This window comes from Scyliorhinus torazame, chromosome 1 (assembly GCF_047496885.1).
Source record: "Scyliorhinus torazame isolate Kashiwa2021f chromosome 1, sScyTor2.1, whole genome shotgun sequence".
Taxonomy (NCBI): Eukaryota; Metazoa; Chordata; class Chondrichthyes; order Carcharhiniformes; family Scyliorhinidae; genus Scyliorhinus; species Scyliorhinus torazame.
Window position 1 is genome coordinate 390,027,414 of NC_092707.1, and position 12,475 is coordinate 390,039,888.

At 55.3% G+C, this 12,475-nt stretch overlaps 2 protein-coding genes across 3 annotated transcripts in view; both read right to left on the reverse strand.

The window, feature by feature from the left end:
* desi2 (desumoylating isopeptidase 2) overlaps window positions 1–7,770 on the reverse strand; it is a 112,845-nt gene extending 105,075 nt beyond the window's left edge. The window contains exon 1 of the mRNA XM_072512976.1: window positions 7,454–7,770. Coding sequence (XP_072369077.1) covers window positions 7,454–7,492 — 39 coding nt within the window. The 5' untranslated portion in view covers window positions 7,493–7,770. The remainder of the gene's footprint in view (window positions 1–7,453) is intronic.
* Window positions 7,771–9,224: 1,454 nt separating this feature from the next.
* The window catches only part of LOC140409351 (synaptojanin-2-binding protein-like), a 48,563-nt gene continuing 45,312 nt past the window's right edge, over window positions 9,225–12,475 (reverse strand). For both annotated transcript variants that reach the window (XM_072497861.1, XM_072497816.1), the window contains one exon: window positions 9,225–9,401. In XM_072497861.1, coding sequence (XP_072353962.1) covers window positions 9,258–9,401 — 144 coding nt within the window. In that variant the 3' untranslated portion in view covers window positions 9,225–9,257. The remainder of the gene's footprint in view (window positions 9,402–12,475) is intronic.

Genomic DNA, 12,475 nt, shown 5'->3' on the forward strand with positions numbered 1-12,475 from the left:
AATTATCTTGACACAAAGTGGTCCGGCTGAATCGCATTTTTGGGAAGTTAAACAAACAGACGCGCTGTCAGTAATAATTTCAAAGAAACATTTTAATTTGCAACAAAAAGTGCCAGTCAGCTTCAAGCAAGGTTCCTTTGTTTTGAAAGGTTCCACTTCAGCTGAATTTAGTGACTTTTACCACAGAAACCATTTTGTGAATCACCAAACTGCAACAAATATCTTTACTGTTTAAAAAGTTAATTTATTCCTTTATTCAACCAAATCACTATGCTATAACGTAAGCAATAAGAGACAATAGGAATAACCCCAGATTTTTAAAAACATCACAAATGAGACAAAACTGAATTTGACTTAATTGCTTAAGGCGAATTAGATTCTTCTTGGTTCAAAAGTGCAATTATATATACGTATGTGTGTGTGTGCGTGCGTGTGTGTATGTGTATAATTTCATTTATATTAGGTTTGAATGGACGAGGAGTGGCGCAGTGGTAGCACTGCTGCCTCACTGCGCTGATGTCCCAGGCTTGATCCCAGCACTGGGCCACTGTCCGTTTGGAATATGCACATTCTCCTCGTGTTTGCGTGGGTTTCGCCCCCCCCCCCCAAACAACCCAAAGATGTGCAGGGTAGGTGGATTGGCCATGCTAAATTGCCCCTCAATTTGGAAACAATGAATTGGGTACTCTTGAATATATTTTGAAAAAAGCTTGGAATGGATGAGCAGTGGGTTGGGAGTGGATTCTGAGCTGGGGTGGGAGTGGATTCTGAGCTGGGGTGGGAGTGGATTCTGAGCTGGGGTGGGAGTGGATTCTGAGCTGGGGTGGGAGTGGATTCTGAGCTGGGGTGGGAGTGGATTCTGAGCTGGGGTGGGAGTGGATTCTGGGCTGGGGTGGGAGCGGATTCTGGGCTGGGGTGGGAGCGGGTTCTGGGCTGGGCTGGGAGCGGGTTCTGAGCTGGGCTGGGAGCGGGTTCTGAGCTGGGGTGGGAGCGGGTTCTGAGCTGGGGTGGGAGCGGGTTCTGAGCTGGGGTGGGAGCGGGTTCTGAGCTGGGGTGGGAGCGGGTTCTGAGCTGGGGTGGGAGCGGGTTCTGAGCTGGGGTGGGAGCGGGTTCTGAGCTGGGGTGGGAGTGGGTTCTGAGCTGGGGTGGGAGTGGGTTCTGAGCTGGGGTGGGAGTGGATTCTGAGCTGGGGTGGGAGTGGGTTCTGAGCTGGGGTGGGAGTGGGTTCTGAGCTGGGCTGGGAGTGGATTCTGAGCTGGGGTGGGAGTGGATTCTGAGCTGGGGTGGGAGTGGATTCTGGGCTGGGGTGGGAGTGGATTCTGGGCTGGGGTGGGAGTGGATTCTGAGCTGGGGTGGGAGTGGATTCTGAGCTGGGCTGGGAGTGGATTCTGAGCTGGGCTGGGAGTGGATTCTGAGCTGGGCTGGGAGTGGATTCTGAGCTGGGCTGGGAGTGGATTCTGAGCTGGGCTGGGAGTGGATTCTGAGCTGGGCTGGGAGTGGATTCTGAGCTGGGCTGGGAGTGGATTCTGAGCTGGGCTGGGAGTGGATTCTGAGCTGGGCTGGGAGTGGATTCTGAGCTGGGCTGGGAGTGGATTCTGAGCTGGGCTGGGAGTGGATTCTGAGCTGGGCTGGGAGTGGATTCTGAGCTGGGCTGGGAGTGGATTCTGAGCTGGGCTGGGAGTGGATTCTGAGCTGGGCTGGGAGTGGATTCTGAGCTGGGCTGGGAGTGGATTCTGAGCTGGGCTGGGAGTGGATTCTGAGCTGGGCTGGGAGTGGATTCTGAGCTGGGCTGGGAGTGGATTCTGAGCTGGGCTGGGAGTGGATTCTGAGCTGGGCTGGGAGTGGATTCTGAGCTGGGCTGGGAGTGGATTCTGAGCTGGGCTGGGAGTGGATTCTGAGCTGGGCTGGGAGTGGATTCTGAGCTGGGCTGGGAGTGGGTTCTGAGCTGGGGTGGGAGTGGGTTCTGAGCTGGGGTGGGAGTGGGTTCTGAGCTGGGCTGGGAGTGGGTTCTGAGCTGGGCTGGGAGTGGGTTCTGAGCTGGGCTGGGAGTGGATTCTGAGCTGGGCTGGGAGTGGATTCTGAGCTGGGCTGGGAGTGGATTCTGAGCTGGGCTGGGAGTGGGTTCTGAGCTGTGCTGGGAGTGGATTCTGAGCTTGGCTGGGAGTGGATTCTGAGCTGGGCTGGGAGTGGATTCTGAGCTGGGTTGGGAGTGGATTCTGAGCTGGGCTGGGAGTGGATTCTGAGCTGGGCTGGGAGTGGATTCTGAGCTGGGCTGGGAGTGGATTCTGAGCTGGGCTGGGAGTGGATTCTGAGCTGGGCTGGGAGTGGATTCTGAGCTGGGCTGGGAGTGGATTCTGAGCTGGGCTGGGAGTGGATTCTGAGCTGGGCTGGGAGTGGATTCTGAGCTGGGCTGGGAGTGGATTCTGAGCTGGGCTGGGAGTGGGTTCTGAGCTGGGGTGGGAGTGGGTTCTGAGCTGGGGTGGGAGTGGGTTCTGAGCTGGGCTGGGAGTGGGTTCTGAGCTGGGGTGGGAGTGGGTTCTGAGCTGGGCTGGGAGTGGATTCTGAGCTGGGCTGGGAGTGGATTCTGAGCTGGGCTGGGAGTGGATTCTGAGCTGGGCTGGGAGTGGATTCTGAGCTGGGCTGGGAGTGGGTTCTGAGCTGGGCTGGGAGTGGGTTCTGAGCTGTGCTGGGAGTGGATTCTGAGCTGGGCTGGGAGTGGATTCTGAGCTGGGCTGGGAGTGGATTCTGAGCTGGGTTGGGAGTGGATTCTGAGCTGGGCTGGGAGTGGATTCTGAGCTGGGCTGGGAGTGGATTCTGAGCTGGGCTGGGAGTGGATTCTGAGCTGGGCTGGGAGTGGATTCTGAGCTGGGCTGGGAGTGGATTCTGAGCTGGGCTGGGAGTGGATTCTGAGCTGGGCTGGGAGTGGATTCTGAGCTGGGCTGGGAGTGGATTCTGAGCTGGGGTGGGAGTGGGTTCTGAGCTGGGGTGGGAGTGGGTTCTGAGCTGGGGTGGGAGCGGATTCTGAGCTGGGGTGGGAGTGGATTCTGAGCTGGGGTGGGAGTGGATTCTGAGCTGGGCTGGGAGTGGATTCTGAGCTGGGGTGGGAGCGGATTCTGAGCTGGGGTGGGAGCGGATTCTGAGCTGGGGTGGGAGTGGATTCTGAGCTGGGGTGGGAGTGGATTCTGAGCTGGGGTGGGAGTGGGTTCTGAGCTGGGGTGGGAGTGGATTCTGAGCTGGGCTGGGAGTGGATTCTGAGCTGGGGTGGGAGTGGATTCTGAGCTGGGGTGGGAGTGGATTCTGAGCTGGGCTGGGAGTGGATTCTGAGCTGGGGTGGGAGTGGGTTCTGAGCTGGGAGTGGATTCTGAGCTGGGCTGGGAGTGGATTCTGAGCTGGGCTGGGAGTGGGTTCTGAGCTGGGGTGGGAGTGGATTCTGAGCTGGGCTGGGAGTGGATTCTGAGCTGGGCTGGGAGTGGATTCTGAGCTGGGCTGGGAGTGGATTCTGAGCTGGGCTGGGAGTGGGTTCTGAGCTGGGGTGGGAGTGGGTTCTGAGCTGGGTTGGGAGTGGATTCTGAGCTGGGCTGGGAGTGGGTTCTGAGCTGGGCTGGGAGTGGGTTCTGAGCTGGGGTGGGAGTGGGTTCTGAGCTGGGCTGGGAGTGGGTTCTGAGCTGGGGTGGGAGTGGATTCTGAGCTGGGCTGGGAGTGGATTCTGAGCTGGGGTGGGAGTGGATTCTGAGCTGGGGTGGGAGTGGATTCTGAGCTGGGCTGGGAGTGGATTCTGAGCTGGGGTGGGAGTGGGTTCTGAGCTGGGGTGGGAGTGGGTTCTGAGCTGGGTTGGGAGTGGGTTCTGAGCTGGGCTGGGAGTGGGTTCTGAGCTGGGCTGGGAGTGGGTTCTGAGCTGGGGTGGGAGTGGGTTCTGAGCTGGGGTGGGAGTGGGTTCTGAGCTGGGCTGGGAGTGGGTTCTGAGCTGGGGTGGGAGTGGATTCTGAGCTGGGCTGGGAGTGGATTCTGAGCTGGGGTGGGAGTGGATTCTGAGCTGGGCTGGGAGTGGGTTCTGAGCTGGGGTGGGAGTGGATTCTGAGCTGGGCTGGGAGTGGGTTCTGAGCTGGGGTGGGAGTGGATTCTGAGCTGGGGTGGGAGTGGATTCTGAGCTGGGCTGGGAGTGGATTCTGAGCTGGGCTGGGAGTGGATTCTGAGCTGGGCTGGGAGTGGATTCTGAGCTGGGCTGGGAGTGGATTCTGAGCTGGGCTGGGAGTGGATTCTGAGCTGGGCTGGGAGTGGATTCTGAGCTGGGCTGGGAGTGGATTCTGAGCTGGGCTGGGAGTGGATTCTGAGCTGGGCTGGGAGTGGATTCTGAGCTGGGCTGGGAGTGGATTATGAGCTGGGGTGGGAGTGGGTTCTGAGCTGGGGTGGGAGTGGGTTCTGAGCTGGGGTGGGAGCGGATTCTGAGCTGGGGTGGGAGTGGATTCTGAGCTGGGGTGGGAGTGGATTCTGAGCTGGGCTGGGAGTGGATTCTGAGCTGGGGTGGGAGTGGATTCTGAGCTGGGGTGGGAGCGGATTCTGAGCTGGGGTGGGAGTGGATTCTGAGCTGGGGTGGGAGTGGATTCTGAGCTGGGGTGGGAGTGGGTTCTGAGCTGGGGTGGGAGTGGATTCTGAGCTGGGCTGGGAGTGGATTCTGAGCTGGGGTGGGAGTGGATTCTGAGCTGGGCTGGGAGTGGATTCTGAGCTGGGCTGGGAGTGGATTCTGAGCTGGGGTGGGAGTGGGTTCTGAGCTGGGAGTGGATTCTGAGCTGGGCTGGGAGTGGATTCTGAGCTGGGCTGGGAGTGGGTTCTGAGCTGGGGTGGGAGTGGATTCTGAGCTGGGCTGGGAGTGGATTCTGAGCTGGGCTGGGAGTGGATTCTGAGCTGGGCTGGGAGTGGATTCTGAGCTGGGCTGGGAGTGGGTTCTGAGCTGGGGTGGGAGTGGGTTCTGAGCTGGGTTGGGAGTGGATTCTGAGCTGGGCTGGGAGTGGGTTCTGAGCTGGGCTGGGAGTGGGTTCTGAGCTGGGGTGGGAGTGGGTTCTGAGCTGGGCTGGGAGTGGGTTCTGAGCTGGGGTGGGAGTGGATTCTGAGCTGGGCTGGGAGTGGATTCTGAGCTGGGGTGGGAGTGGATTCTGAGCTGGGGTGGGAGTGGATTCTGAGCTGGGCTGGGAGTGGATTCTGAGCTGGGCTGGGAGTGGGTTCTGAGCTGGGGTGGGAGTGGGTTCTGAGCTGGGTTGGGAGTGGATTCTGAGCTGGGCTGGGAGTGGGTTCTGAGCTGGGCTGGGAGTGGGTTCTGAGCTGGGGTGGGAGTGGGTTCTGAGCTGGGGTGGGAGTGGGTTCTGAGCTGGGCTGGGAGTGGGTTCTGAGCTGGGGTGGGAGTGGATTCTGAGCTGGGCTGGGAGTGGATTCTGAGCTGGGGTGGGAGTGGATTCTGAGCTGGGCTGGGAGTGGGTTCTGAGCTGGGGTGGGAGTGGATTCTGAGCTGGGCTGGGAGTGGGTTCTGAGCTGGGGTGGGAGTGGATTCTGAGCTGGGCTGGGAGTGGATTCTGAGCTGGGCTGGGAGTGGATTCTGAGCTGGGCTGGGAGTGGATTCTGAGCTGGGCTGGGAGTGGGTTCTGAGCTGGGCTGGGAGTGGGTTCTGAGCTGGGAGTGGATTCTGAGCTGGGCTGGGAGTGGATTCTGAGCTGGGCTGGGAGTGGATTCTGAGCTGGGCTGGGAGTGGATTCTGAGCTGGGGTGGGAGTGGATTCTGAGCTGGGGTGGGAGTGGATTCTGAGCTGGGCTGGGAGTGGATTCTGAGCTGGGGTGGGAGTGGATTCTGAGCTGGGGTGGGAGTGGATTCTGAGCTGGGCTGGGAGTGGATTCTGAGCTGGGGTGGGAGTGGATTCTGAGCTGGGGTGGGAGTGGATTCTGAGCTGGGGTGGGAGTGGATTCTGAGCTGGGGTGGGAGTGGATTCTGAGCTGGGCTGGGAGTGGATTCTGAGCTGGGCTGGGAGTGGATTCTGAGCTGGGGTGGGAGTGGATTCTGAGCTGGGCTGGGAGTGGATTCTGAGCTGGGGTGGGAGTGGATTCTGAGCTGGGCTGGGAGTGGATTCTGAGCTGGGCTGGGAGTGGATTCTGAGCTGGGCTGGGAGTGGATTCTGAGCTGGGCTGGGAGTGGATTCTGAGCTGGGCTGGGAGTGGATTCTGAGCTGGGCTGGGAGTGGGTTCTGAGCTGGGGTGGGAGTGGATTCTGAGCTGGGGTGGGAGTGGATTCTGAGCTGGGGTGGGAGTGGATTCTGAGCTGGGGTGGGAGTGGATTCTGAGCTGGGGTGGGAGTGGATTCTGAGCTGGGCTGGGAGTGGATTCTGAGCTGGGGTGGGAGTGGATTCTGAGCTGGGCTGGGAGTGGATTCTGAGCTGGGCTGGGAGTGGATTCTGAGCTGGGGTGGGAGTGGATTCTGAGCTGGGGTGGGAGTGGATTCTGAGCTGGGGTGGGAGTGGATTCTGAGCTGGGTTGGGAGTGGATTCTGAGCTGGGCTGGGAGTGGATTCTGAGCTGGGGTGGGAGTGGATTCTGAGCTGGGCTGGGAGTGGATTCTGAGCTGGGCTGGGAGTGGATTCTGAGCTGGGCTGGGAGTGGATTCTGAGCTGGGGTGGGAGTGGATTCTGAGCTGGGGTGGGAGTGGATTCTGAGCTGGGGTGGGAGTGGGTTCTGAGCTGGGGTGGGAGTGGATTCTGAGCTGGGCTGGGAGTGGATTCTGAGCTGGGCTGGGAGTGGATTCTGAGCTGGGGTGGGAGTGGATTCTGAGCTGGGGTGGGAGTGGGTTCTGAGCTGGGGTGGGAGTGGGTTCTGAGCTGGGGTGGGAGTGGGTTCTGAGCTGGGGTGGGAGTGGGTTCTGAGCTGGGGTGGGAGTGGGTTCTGAGCTGGGGTGGGAGTGGGTTCTGAGCTGGGGTGGGAGTGGGTTCTGAGCTGGGGTGGGAGTGGGTTCTGAGCTGGGGTGGGAGTGGGTTCTGAGCTGGGGTGGGAGTGGGTTCTGAGCTGGGGTGGGAGTGGGTTCTGAGCTGGGGTGGGAGTGGGTTCTGAGCTGGGCTGGGAGTGGATTCTGAGCTGGGGTGGGAGTGGGTTCTGAGCTGGGGTGGGAGTGGATTCTGAGCTGGGGTGGGAGTGGATTCTGAGCTGGGCTGGGAGTGGATTCTGAGCTGGGCTGGGAGTGGATTCTGAGCTGGGCTGGGAGTGGATTCTGAGCTGGGCTGGGAGTGGATTCTGAGCTGGGGTGGGAGTGGGTTCTGAGCTGGGGTTTGAGTCACTTTTTTGGTCCTAAATTTCCTGAGGTGATATTGGCAGCAATAGAACCTTGAAGCAGGCTGGACGGTAATTTATAGTTATTTCCACACACACAGCCTCTGAGTGAGTTACTGTAAGTTGTGAGGGTTAGTTGAATTGCCGCTCACTCACCATGTCGTACACATTGAGGATCACCAGCTCGTTGGCCATTCTCAGGCGGTCGCTCCGGCCGGCGGATGGACGGGAAGGAGGGCGGGCGGCGCAAGCTGGGCTTTCCCCTCCGCCCTCACCCCCTACCCGGGGCGATCCTCACCGGCTTCCCCCCCGGCGCCGCCCAAGCCCAATCCTGGCACCCTCCGTCTCACCGGGAGAGACGCCGCCGCCCCCAACGGCCGCTCCTCCAGCAAGGGCGCAGCGCGCGCGCCAACTCCGCTCTCACCGCATCCACTCTGCCCCCGTCCCCATCGTCGGCGGACAAAAGGCGAAGCCGCACCTCAGCCCTCCGCGCCGCCCGGGGTCGCTGCGGCAGGAGGAGGAGGCAGTACAGCAGGTGGTGGTGGTGTTGGAATTTGTCTTCCCCACCGCCCGGGGTCGCTGCGGCAGGAGGAGGAGGCAGTACAGCAGGTGGTGGTGGTGTTGGAATTTGTCTTCCCCACCGCCCGGGGTCGCTGCGGCAGGAGGAGGAGGCAGTACAGCAGGTGGTGGTGGTGGTGGTGTTGGAATTTGTCTTCCCCACCGCCCGGGGACGCTGCAGCCGCAGAAGGCGGTGGTGATGGAAGTCCAGTCCTCCCCACCGCCTGGGGGCGCCGGAGCAGAAGGACGTGGTGGAGGGTGCGGCTGCGACTTGCAGCGACACCCAGCGACCGCCCCATAGAAGGGCATTGCTGAAGGCAATCGAAAGACGCGTGTCCATGCATCCTCAGTCAGGGGGAAGTAATGGAGGAGGATCAATAGCCCCCCTCAATCATTAATTTTCACAATAGTCTACATGGCCAAATAGAAAGATTCCCACTGCCACCAAATGCATATTGAAAGTTGAAGATGAATCTGGTATATATAATTGAAGTTATTTTTTTCTTCATGCCTTCACTCCAGACATACCAAAGGGGTGTCAGCCACAGCAAATAGAGACTTTCTTAAAAGTAAACCATTAAATGCTGAAGATGCCACAGCAAATCGGACAGTATTTGGGAATATACATTTTCACTTCTGACAGAAGCTTCCTCTGAAATAGGGGCAGCAGGGTGGTGCAGTGGTTAGCACTGCTGCCTCACAGCGCCAGGAACCCGGGTTCAATTCCGGCCTTGGCTGATTGTGTGGAGTTTGCAATTTCCCCCTGTGTCTGCGTGGGTTTCCGTGGGTGCAGTTTAGGTGGGTAGGCCATGCTAAATTCCCCCTTAGTGTCCAGGGATGTGCAGGTTAAGGGGTTACGGGGATAAGGCAGGGGAGTGGGCCTAGGTAGGGGGCTCTTTCAGAGGGTCGGTGCAGACTTGATGGCCTCCTTCTGCACTGTAGGGATTCGCTGAAATGTAACTTTTCTGTATGGCGTCTGCCTGCTCTCGTGGCTGCGTGGGTTGCCTCCGGTTTCCACCCACAGTCCAAAGAAGTACAGGTTGGGTGGTGGATTGGCCATGGCCATGCTAAATTTTCCCTCTCTGCTCAAAGGTTCGGTGGAGTTACAGGGATGGGGTGCTGTTTTGGAGGGTCGGTGCGGACGTGATGGGCCAAATGGCCTCCTGCACTGTCGGGCTTCTATGATTCTTCCTTTTACAAATGTTAACCAATCTCGTTGTGCATTTGGATATTATGTCTGATGTTTCAGATTCCCAGAAGCTGCATTTTTAAACCATATTTCCATTTTGTGCCATGTTTCCTGATCACTTATAGTTTGAAATGGCTGTCATTGTGCTGTAACAAAAGAATAAAGATACTGGCAATCAAATAGGTTATTACATTAAAAAAGTGGGGTTTTATTTCATTTCTTTACAGCTGTCAGTTTGAATGCCCCCATCACGATGACTATAGTCACTACAGAGGTTGCTAGAACGATCCATGGCAATCTACCTTTGTTAAATGTCCTGGAACTGTGCTGCTTTTTTTGAGGATTCTTTACAGAGTACTGCCATGAATAAAAGAGAAAGTTAGAGGATCAGCAAACAAAACATTGCTTTATTGTTATTACATAAACTAGAACTAAACAGTGGTCAAGAATTTTGAAGGGTTCGGTAGAAGAGTTATATGGACTCAAAACAGTAACCCCATTTCTCTCTCCACAGATGTTGCCAAACCTGCTGAGTTTACCCAGAATGTTGGTTTTATTTCATATTTCCAGCATCCACAGTATTTTGCTTTTAATTAGAAGTGATTTGTGGCAAAAATGATTTGCTATGGTTTCATAGCGTTTGGGATTTAATTGTGCAATCGGTGTGGGGGTCAGTTGTACAACTGTTGGACAACAGCAGATATGTGCAGGATATACCAGATCAGCTGCCTAAACACTCACCTGCAGAAGGAAACAGAAGGCTGGCAGATTGGTCAGACAGTAAAAGTTGTCACCATTCATCCAGTCTCTTATCCTCAGCCTTCCACCCATAGCACAACATCTGAGCTCATTGTTGATATTTATTCATAGTTCTTGGTTCATTTTCAGCCACTACCCATTTCTTTTATGGATCTGTGAAGCTTTTGGAGATGATTAATTGCTCGGACATCAGTAGGAAACGTTTTACGTGTCACTGTTTACTTCTGATTGCTGACACCCTACCATGGGCACCTGAAGAGAACTTTGGCTACTAGTTTAATATAGAATCAAAGAAGGCAAATAGTTATTTGGTGGTATCGAACTTGAATACTGATGTAAAAAAATAGACATGTCGAAGCTTTTTGTCTTGCTTTCATCAGGACACTTTGCAATATAAGTGGAAAACAAAAAATTCTATTGTATGAGAAGATAGTGTTGATTGGTCGGCAGGGGCCTCTCACTGCTCGAGGCATTGCCATGGAGAATGCACCAGTTGATGGTGATTGACAGTTAACTGACAAGCATTGTTTGAAAATTAAGCCAAGCATCTTGACCCTGATTGGTCAAGGCATTGCCCTGAGGAATAAGTCATCGAATGGCTGTCACTTATTTTGCTTAGCTGAAACAGGCACAGTGTGTGCACATGTTCTTTCTGTCTGCAAAGAACAGCGTCCTGTGTATTAATATATGTAGCTTCCAGTATACACAAATGCACCACACTGCGAATCTGACTGACCAATTTAGGATTGGGAAGCGGATGAGGAGTGCACCAGGATGTCAGAGAGGGAATGGTCCTTCCCAGGAGAGGCAAGGGGAAGATGTGTTTGGTTACATTATACAGGAGGTCGCGGGAATGACAGGGAATAATCTATTGGATGCAGAGACTGGTGTGGTGGAAGGTGAGGACAAGGGAAATCCTTCTGCTGTTCTGGATGTAGGGGTCAGGATGAGAACAGAAATGCGTACAATGTGTTGGACACCATTGAGGGCCCTGTCAACCATAGTGGGAAGAGTTTGGGTTGAGGAACAAGGAAGGCATGTCGGAATGCTGTTGTAGAAGCATTTCCTTTCTCGTTTAAGACAGTCCTTAAAACCAACCTGCCCTAAAATCTCATGTCTCTCGGTGTCATATTTTGTATGTCCCTGTGAAGCAGCTTCGAGATATTTTAGTATATCAAAGGCACTACATAAATGATCATCAGAACAGATACGACAGGGACACCGGGAGAATGGATTGCAGCCCTTAAAGGAAGCAAGGTGCGAGGAACTGTAGCCAAAGTATCTGTGAGAATCAGTGGGCTAAAAATGAATATTAGTTGATAAAGCTGATCGTTTATTAAGTAATATTCATCATTCTGAAAGGACTGTTGCTTCTACAACACCTTGCTCCATTTCTTGGTTGTGTCATATCGTGATGGTTGAGCTGAAAATGACAATCAAATGCCAAGTTCCCGACAACGTGGGTCTCTCGTGGTCTCACCCGTCGGGAACTCGGCGTGGCGGGAGGGCCGATCCACGGGCAGGGGGGGACTTTATTAGAGGCTGGGGGCACTGTGTGTGTGTGTGGGGGGGGGTGGTCCGGGGCACGCGAGCCAGCCAAAGGGGGGGGGGCATTATTTTGTGGGCCGGGTCCGCGAACGGCCTCCGCCATGTAGCACGATGCGGCCACTGCAGGCCGCCCCCTTGCTCATGCGCAGCCACGGACCCAGCAATTCTCCGGGCCCTATCGGCAGCTAGAGCCGACAGCGTCCTGCTACTGAGCTAAACGGAGAATCGGCGGCTGTTTTTTCTGGCGTAAAATGCCACCGATTCCCAAGCCGGCGTGGGGACATAGCCCCAGAATCGGAAAATCCAGCCCCCTGAATCTGGAAAAGAATCTGTCAATATTAGTTGTCCCCTTGTTCAAGAAGTGGAGTAGAGACAACCCCGGTAACTATAGACCAGTGAGCCTTACTTCTGTTGTGGGCAAAATCTTGGAAAGGTTGATAAGAGATAGGATGTATAATCATCTGGAAAGGAATAATTTGATTAGAGATAATCAACACGGTTTTGTGAAGGGTAGGTCGTGCCTCACAAACCTTGTTGAGTTCTTTGAGAAGCTGACCAAGCAGGTGGATGAGGGTAAAGCAGTTGATGTGGTGTATATGGATTTCAGTAAAGCGTTTGATAAGGTTCCCCACGGTAGGCTACTACAGAAAATACGGAGGCATGGGATTCAGGGCGATTTAGCAGTCTGGATCAGAAATTGGCTAGCTGGAAGAAGACAAAGGGTGGTGGTTGATGGGAAATGTTCAGACTGGAGTCCAGTTACTAGTGGTGTACAACAAGGATCTGTTTTGGGGCCACTGCTGTTTGTCATTTTTATAAATGACCTGGAGGAGGGCGTAGAAGGATGGGTGAGTAAATTTGCAGATGACACTAACGTCGGTGGAGTTGTGGACAGTGCAGAAGGATGTTACAAGTTACAGAGGGACATAGATAAGCTGCAGCGCTGGGCTGAGAGGTGGCAAATGGAGTTTAATGCAGAAAAGTGTGAGGTGATTCATTTTGGAAGGAATAACAGGAAGACAAAGTACTGGGCTAATGGTAAGATTCTTGGCAGTGTGGAGGAGCAGAGAGATCTCGGTGTCCATGTACATAGATCCCTAAAAGTTGCCACTCAGGTTGAGAGG